The sequence below is a fragment of the Balaenoptera musculus genome, chromosome 10, assembly GCF_009873245.2.
Source record: "Balaenoptera musculus isolate JJ_BM4_2016_0621 chromosome 10, mBalMus1.pri.v3, whole genome shotgun sequence".
Classification (NCBI taxonomy): domain Eukaryota; kingdom Metazoa; phylum Chordata; class Mammalia; order Artiodactyla; family Balaenopteridae; genus Balaenoptera; species Balaenoptera musculus.
Window position 1 is genome coordinate 56459235 of NC_045794.1, and position 8631 is coordinate 56467865.

Consider the following 8631-nt stretch of genomic DNA (forward strand, 5'->3'; position numbering starts at 1 on the left):
TATCCCATTTTAACTCTACTTAATGGGAGTGAATGATTATAGTTTCAGTGTAGAGTTTCCAGCTTAACTAATGATTGATGTTACACATTTATGAAAAAAATTATCCTGATTAATGTAAGTCCAAGTGAGATGTGGTAAACTTACATTAATCTTTTGATTCTCAATCATACATAGTATTTATTAACCATTTTGTTTTGTGAAAGTACCATATACTTCAGTACTCTTCTAATTTTCTGTAGTCTAAGTACTGTCTCTTACATAGGAAAAAATTTATGGTGGCTTCTGTTACTTCAAGCGTGAAAGAGTTATATTTTAAATGTTGGTAGCTGCAAGCTGCTTCAGGCACCTCTGATATTTTATAGGGTGTGGATATAGTTAGACGTAAGCATTGTTGTTTGTTGTTTTGTTAGGGTTTCTTGTTTTTGTTTTTGGCAAATGGATCCTAGATAGAATGTAAGTCTGTGCTGAGTTTGATGGTTTAAATGTGAATTTAGATTCGGAGGTTATTGATTTGTCGGTATACAGCAGAATGCACGAAATTAAACGAAAGCCCAGCAGTAGTTTCTACTGGGTATCTGCTAGCATCGTGGAGAGACATTTTATTCGCACAGAGGAGTGAAAGGGTTTTCAAAGAAACACTGAGGAACCAACCTGTTCTGTTTTTGTCCAAAAGTGTGTCTCAGCATTTTAGTGCTACTTTGTAGAAGCTATGAAAACTGGAAAAATTTGGTTTTTGTTGTGAACTAGCTTATATCCTCCAACATTCACATAAAGGAGAAACTTCTGAGATAGATCATCAGAGAATTATACAGATTTTTACTTTTTTCACTTTTAGAAACATAGCAGTACGTTCACTATGTAATTTTTTAAAGTACTTTATCACACATTATAACATCAGTGTTCATCCCACAACTCAGGTAGGTGGAACAGTTGAGCATATCATGATCTAGAAAATGTGCAGAGGTTTCAGTGGGAGAGGTAGGTGGGTTTAAACATTTATCCTGAGGGACCAGGTAGCTTGGAATAGGATTTTAATCTAAAGTGTATTTGGGCTCATTTTCTCCAAAGGTCTTAGAAAGGATACACCAGTAAGTATTAAAGTTAATCTAAAAAGAGGTAGAAATGTGGGAGCTTAATTGTATATCCAAGAATACACCCATGCTTCTTTTCCTCTGAATTCATATCCTTTGAAGCCTTTACAGATTTTTTCATCATAGGCCTAGAATATCCCGAGTTCACAAATTACAAAGTTTTTTCTATTTCAGAGGTAAAGTACCAACCTAGGGCCCTCTAATTCCTATAAGAGTTTTAGGATGGAGTTTCTTTTAACTCAGAAACAACAGTTATGGAAGCAGTGAGTTTTTATTTTCGCAAGGCTTTTGTGACATAGAAATGGAGATTTTTGTAATGTACATTAACAGTTAACTGTGTAGAAATTGTCTAAGTGCTTAGAATTTTTAAATCCATTTTAGTAGCCTTCTGTTTTTCTTTGAAGAAGGATAATATGTGTGCTGGTTTTTCTTTTACTCTCCTCAAGTCAGAATCCGTTCTTTGCCTGCTTGGAGGCCATGGGACTTAGCTTTGCTAACTGCCTCACAGCTCCCTGTGGACTGGTTTCCTGTGGTTTAATTCAGGAAGCACTGGTAGGATATGGGGAGAGGGAGTTGGTATTTTCTTCCTGGTTTTGCTCTTTGTCTCTGGAATTGGCTGCATCCCTGCGAGACCTACCAGTGTAGCTCTCTGGGCAAGCCCTCTTCATGACTCTCAGCTCTTGCTGCATTTTGGTAACATTTCTGTTCCCACTTCACTCAGCCTTATGGGTGGGGCTGGCGGCTGCTGTGACTCATGCCAAATACAATCACTTGTATTACCCTGATCTTTCTCCCCTTAATTCTGTTTAGTAACAGTTCCTTTGTGAAAAGTCTCTTTGTAAAACGTATGAGGTGAACGCATTTTCTTGTCAGGACCCTGACTCACAGAAGTCAATAGAATACTTTGTATGAAATTCTTTTCTGAAATCTGCCTTGTCTTGTACCTACTCAAGTGTTTTAGGATATTACTAGAGCAGAAGTGTAAAGAGGACTTAACCTTTTTTTAATCAGTATTATTGTAGAACGTTTTTGATTCCCAATATGAATAAAGAATAAAGATTTTTAAATTGTGAGCAGTACATAACACCTCTTTCAAAGAGGTATTGAAAAGACTATGAATAAATCTACACAAGACCCTGAGGATAGTGCCTGACCTACAGTGGTGCTCCGTAAGTGTCAGTGTGTCTCCCTGTCCTGTGGCCTTGGTGCAGGATAAAATCTCCAAAATTCAAGTAATGTGGTCGAATTATACCAGCCACTGGGGACTCAAAGATAAATATCACCTGTTTCGTGTTCTCAGAAGTGGACAGTCCAGAAGTGGGGAAAAGCATGTAAACTTACTTGTTGTTTAATGGCATTAATATTCTTTCTAAGATAGAGTACAAGGTGTATCTTTTTTTTTTTTTTTACAGTGGCAAAGGCAGTAAATTATCTAGCAGACACACACCCGTGTCTTCAGTCTCATGTCTCTTGTCCTCATGACATGAATGGGTTTAGTGCCAAGGAATAGTGTCACATTTTCATGTACTTTGGTGATTTTGCAAATTCTAGAATAACAGGCAGAGGGCAAAGTATATTTGTTCAGAAGTTTAAAAAAATGAATCCTTGGTAATCATATCTGTTTTCCTGTATATGTAAACCAGAAGTGTTTGACCACATTGCAGTTATATTTCTTATATTCAAGACTAGAGATAATATTGAAAATTTTACTGAGAGAGAAAAAGCTTTTTTGTTCAATTGCTGTTTATGCTTTTTTCCTTCAAAGAAGGAGTTATACTGATTGTTCGGTAAATATAAGTATTGTACTGCCATAGTATAACACTTAGTAAAAGAACATGTTAAGTAAACATTAGCCATCACCTGCCAATCACTGTTCCATGCACTTCATACACAGTAATTTGTTTAAACCTGACAGGGCCCTGAGAGGCAGAAACTGTTGACATCTTACTGATGAGAAAACTGAGGCACACAGGTAGGTAACTGACCAGTAAATGACAAAGGTAGGATGTGATCTCAGGTAGTTTGACGGGCCATGCTCTTAACCATCGTAGTACACTGCCTCCAGGTTACTGTGTGTAGGATATGGGCTTTTAAAATTTGAGTAGTTGATTTTTAGAGCACAAGCTGACTTTTCAAGTGTGGAATTGCAAACTTAGTATTGTTCTAGGACAAAAAAAAACCTGAGAAAGTCCTTAGAATCCACGTTAAAGATTTTAGTTGGCATCATATTTGTGGAAGCTAAAATCCTACATAAACTTCTGGAAGAGATTTTCCTCTGATGCACTTTGGGTTTCAGGACTGTTAAAAGTAAAATGTTGGGAATTCCCTGGTGGTCCAGTGGTTAGGACTCGGCGCTATCACTGCCGTGGCCTGGGTTCAGTCCCTGGTCGGGGAACTAAGATTTTCGCAGGTCACGCGGTGCACCAAAAAAAAAAGTTAAAAAGTTAACGTTTGGTGCTTCAGCATTTTTCCCTTTTAAAGTTTATAATTATGTTAGAATTTCAAGAAAACATCAGAGGGTTATAGAAATGTAAATATGCATTTACATAGTCAATTTATAAAATTGATTGAAATCCTATAGTGAAAACTTGGACAGCAAAATTCGTGGTGAACACTTAACCATGTTGTTTAAGAAGTGTTTATTTGTTGTGTATTGATTATTTTAGAACAAAACAGTTTATGTGTCAGAATGTTTATAATTTGATACCTGTTTCAGACTAGTTAGCTCATTAGATGAAAATTCTATGGGTCAAATGGCTACAGCTTATGGCTTCCTTGGAAAAAGGTGGGCGCCTTAATCTTAGGAGGGGGAAGAGAGGGTCAAAAGAAAATCATAGCCATTGTGAAGGATGAGCTATGAAACAGCTCAGAAGGCAGTCTTGTTGGCAGAAAGTTTCTAGTATCAACTGAGTATAGTGTAATTGCAGTCATTAGGAATGAGTAAATAGACTAAATCCTAGCTGTCTAATAGAAATCTGGGCTCATTATTAAAGGAGTTAAGTATTTGACAATTTAGTGATTAAAAGGACCCTTTGGCAGTCTGATCAATGGGTTGTAGTTACTCTACAGACTGGGAGGTGGTGATAGGAAGAGATGATGTGAAACCATGAAACTTTTTCTTCCTCTGGTTTAGCAAGAAATAATTATGGTAGGAAAACATGAAAATTGCTGTATAATGTCGTTTTAGAACCAAACTTTGCTGGGTTAAGATGCTTTTATGGCAAAAGTACTTTTTAAAAGCTAAATTCAATATGTTTTAGTTAAGATGACACTTTTGTTTCCTTGACTGCTGAAAGGGTTCAAGATCATAAAGGATTGTGTTATTAAACTACCCACTGACAGCAGTTTGTTTAAAATTGATGTATTCATGGGGAGAAGAAAAGGTCATGATTAACATACTTCAGAGAAATAGCGGCCTGAATACCTAGGTTTATACACTGACCATCAAAAGATTTTATCTACAAAAATCAAAACAAATCAGAGCAGGGGCAGAGATACTGAGGCTGAAGAGGCAGACAATTCCTATATATACCACAACCTGCAATTCCAATTTCCAAATGCTTGTTGCAAGCGAACAGATTTCTCACCTACAACTTTTAACCTAATATGATTTCTGGAAATGTGGTCCCTGCATGGCAAGGGATTCAGTTCAGTTCTCGTTCATTACGTGAGTAAACAGGAGGGCTCTGCTCCACAGAGGCAGCCAGTCACAACGAGGCTTGATTTTGATGCAACCACACTGCCAAGGAGAGGTTCTGTTTTCTAGATGACTTTCAGCATTGCCAGTGACAGTCTACAGGTGGGAGCAGACCTTTGGTCAAATCTTTCAAGGAAAATGAGCGAAATCAGCATGAACCACTGTCAAGTTTAAAGTGGCAGCTGGATTCCACCAGGAGGCATTCCCAGCAGGGCTGTCTTCTCAGCAGCCACTAAATTTCAGGGAAGAAGCTTCATCTTGAGCCTTTGCAACAATGAAGAGTCTGAATCGGACTGACTAGGTAGACATGTCATTTTTAAGTGGCCTGAATCGGTAATGTCTCTTCTTACCATTTATGGTCATTCATAGTAAGAAAATACATCCTGCAAAGGGCTGGAGACAGTCCCCCTGAACTTTTACATGAGCTCTGTAACAAATACCTTGTTTGAGGGGCTCTTTGGCCTCATGACCAGCCACTCCTGGAGACTGGAGGAGGCCAAAGGGTCCCAGCCTTTCTTGCTCTTCAGTGTTTCAAAATACCTGCTTGGAGAGGCTGATTTTCTTGCAAAGTAGTTGTCATGCTACCTATAGCACACAGTTCCCTTTGGGAGAGATGGTGGCCTTGAGTATTTTCTTCTTGGTGTGAGGTAGGCATTTCATCTGACTCTGTTCCATTTTCCACTGGCAGAGCCGCCCCACCTGTCCCAGAGCAGTCCTTTGCATTCTAATGGAGAGGTCTCCAGAAGATTCTGGAGTTGGGTCCTTGGCATTGACCTACACCTGAAGCTTCTCAGGAATTGGTGGGCGGAAGTGGAGGAGGCAGGGCAGGCACTTGTGCCTCCTGGCTTTCCTGCCTGGCCAGTGCGTAGCACCTGGCTTTTCTGGGGTCAGGCTCTGGGGTCTCCTCTGCCCATCTTCCCACGCGACGCACCCCTTTGGCCACCTTGGGTGCATTCCTGCAAGGATTGTGGTCATAGATGACCAGCTTCAGGCTTGACAGGTGGGCCAGGCTGGGGAAGTAGCGGATGCTGTTCCAGGCCACATCGATCACCTCCAGGGAAGTCATGTGAAGCAGCACAGGGGGGAAGTCTGTCAGCAGGTTGCCTGAGAGCCAGATGGTCCTCAGCTCCCGGAGGCGCCGGAGCCGGCCTGGCAGCAGACGCAGGGCGTTGGAGCCAGCATGCAGAGTCTTGAGGAGACTCAGCTCACAGACCACATCTGGCAGCTGGGTGAGGTAATTGGCCTCGACCCACAGGGTCTGGAGATTCTGGAGCAGGCTCAGCTCACCGGGGAGGTCGCAGAGTTTGTTGTTACCCAGGTAGAGGATGCAGAGCTGTTTCAAGGTACATACCACCTGGGGCAGAGCCTTGAAGTTGTTGAAATCCAGGGCCAGGATCTGCAGATTTTGCAGCTGCCCCAGCTCCGGAGGCAGGCTGTTGAGGTGGTTGTCACTCAGGTAGAGCTTGGCCAGCTGCTGGAAGGAGCACACGTGCACGGGGACGCGGCGGAGCTGGTTCCCACTCAGATCCACCATCTTGTCCAGCGGCATCTCCCGGAGGTCTCTGACCATGTAGTTCTGGCAGCGGTCAGCCGGGATGAAGGCCACGAGGGCCCTGATGGTGTTCCCCATGGCAAGCCGCAGCCCGCCGACCCTGGGGCTGCTGCCTCTGCTCTGAGGCCTGTCCTCCCCTCTCATTATAACCTGGGGATTACGTGACAAAAGCCAGTCACTGCAACAGAGAGAAGTGCTCCTGATAGCGACTTGAGTGTTGGGTGACAGGCAGGGTTGGAGGCGGGGTCTCACATGCTTGCTTTCAGTCGCCTAAGCCCCAGTCCTCTTTATCTACATTTTTTTGTTTGTTTGTTTCAAACGGAAAATAGCTTCACTGTTTTTTCTAATGATAAAACGTTGAGACATTACATAAAGGTGTAAAAGAAGAAAGTGAGAACAACCATAGTCACACCCACCAGGGATAAACACTGTAAACGTTTTATTTAACAGATGTCCTCCAGCCTTTTGCTACATGTAATCAATTTGTTTAAAAAAATATATACTGTTTAGGAGTCTTGTTTTTTATCAGAACATATGGACATATTTTTATGTTTGCAGGTATCCATGCAATTATTTTAAACACCTGCAAAGCATTCCATTATATGGATGCACTGTAATTTAAACAGGTCTCTGTTGTTGGGCATCTAGGTTGCTTACAATGTGTCGCTATTATAAATATCCTTGTACATACAGTGTGAGCAGTTATCCACTAAATTCTTTCGGAAATGTCCTTAGAAGTGTTACTGGGTCAAAGATATGCATCCTTTAAAGGCTTTTCGTTGGTAGTGTCTCCCCCCTACCCCCACCAGATCTGAACGAGTGTATACGCTCCACAAATGTCCGTTTTCTTATTTCTTCATTCTTACCAGTTAGTAGTTTTCTACACTTAAAAAAATTTGCCTTTGGCAAGTAGAAAAACAGAAGAAAGAGAAGAGGAAAACCAACCAGCCTTCTAAAGCTTAAGTAAATGAGGGTGTCCTACAGTGTGTCTGTGTGGGATGTGGCTCACTGCCCCTCAAAGGTTTGAGCTTCCTTCCATAGAGCTGAGTTACTGTGGGAAGAAGCTGTCCATCTGGGACATTTCTTAGTCCTAGTCTAGGGCAGTCAGGCTAATTCTGGCCAATGGAATGTGAGCAGAAGTGATATAAAACATTTCTAGGCCTGGTTCATTTAAAACAAACCTCACCTTCCTCCACACTCCTTCCCCATCTAATACCCAGGGTGACCTTAGAAGCCACCAAGTATGTGGAAGTCATATGTTGAAGTCCTGGGTTTCCTGGATCTCTGAATAAGTGCTAGGGTCAGAACACCTCCCCTCCCACACACACTCACTACCACCAATTGGATTTAGGTAAATGAGAAACTTCAATTGTGTTAAGCCGTGGAGATCTGGGGGCTTATCTCTTACCTTAATGAATAGAGCGGTTGTTAAAAATAAGGAGATAAGTCTTTATATACTGATGTGCAAAGATATTCAGGATAAATAAAGGGCAAAAAAACAAGTTTCAGAACTGTTTTTTACCATTCCATCTGGGAAAAAATATGCATATATTCTTGCATATGCCTAAAAGTATCCGTAAGACAAAACTGATTATCTCTGGGGAATCTGCCTGAAGGTTTGGGGGTGATAGGAATGCTGACTCTTCCATTTACACCCTCTTGTATTGTTTGATTTTTTTTTTAACTATATACATATATTACTTTCAAAAACTCTATTCCAAAAGAAACGGGTTGTTTCCATTTACAGAAGAAATGAGTTGTTTCCATTTCTAGCAGCCTGCCTGCTGTCTGGATAGAGTGCCAGGTTTGGGTGGAAGGCTTGGTACACCATTTAACCTCCTCCAATGCCTTTACTGCTAAATTGCTTATAATAGACTGAACAGAGCAATACAGGAGCATTCCATGTGAATGGCCATTCTGCAGAGCTATTTGGCAATGCAGCATCACTACCCACCTTCTTTCTTCTCAGTCATGACTAAAGCCAGTGTCCTTGGACTTTGTAAACATTGAATGTCAAGGGCTATTATCTTAAGCCCTCTCCTTGCTTTGCTGATTTGTCCTGTAATAACTAGCCTCTCAACAGGTACTGTGCTTTGGCTCTATATTTAGCATGGTCAGTGGTGACCACAAATGGTCATGAAGCTGCTGCCCTGATGTCCCTAGAAATGATAATAATAATGATTGCTACCCATTATTATTTATAACTAAGTGCTAAGCACTGAACTGGTGCTTTACATACACTATCTCTTCTTAACAACTCCTGCCAGGTAAATATTTTTTATCCTCAATTT

At 41.2% G+C, this 8631-nt stretch overlaps 1 protein-coding gene across 1 annotated transcript; it reads right to left on the bottom strand.

The window, feature by feature from the left end:
- Positions 1-3487: 3487 nt before the first annotated feature.
- Positions 3488-6464, bottom strand: LRRC10 (leucine rich repeat containing 10). Its single transcript, XM_036865086.1, has one exon. The coding sequence runs from the start codon at positions 6416-6418 to the stop codon at positions 5579-5581; it is 840 nt and encodes a 279-aa protein (XP_036720981.1). The 5' UTR covers positions 6419-6464; the 3' UTR covers positions 3488-5578.
- Positions 6465-8631: the final 2167 nt, after the last annotated feature.

What these genes read in the sequence shown, in the direction of transcription:
- LRRC10 (XM_036865086.1), bottom strand. Translation starts at nt 6,418, where the DNA reads ATGGGGAACACCATCAGGGCCCTCGTGGCCTTCATCCCGGCTGACCGC.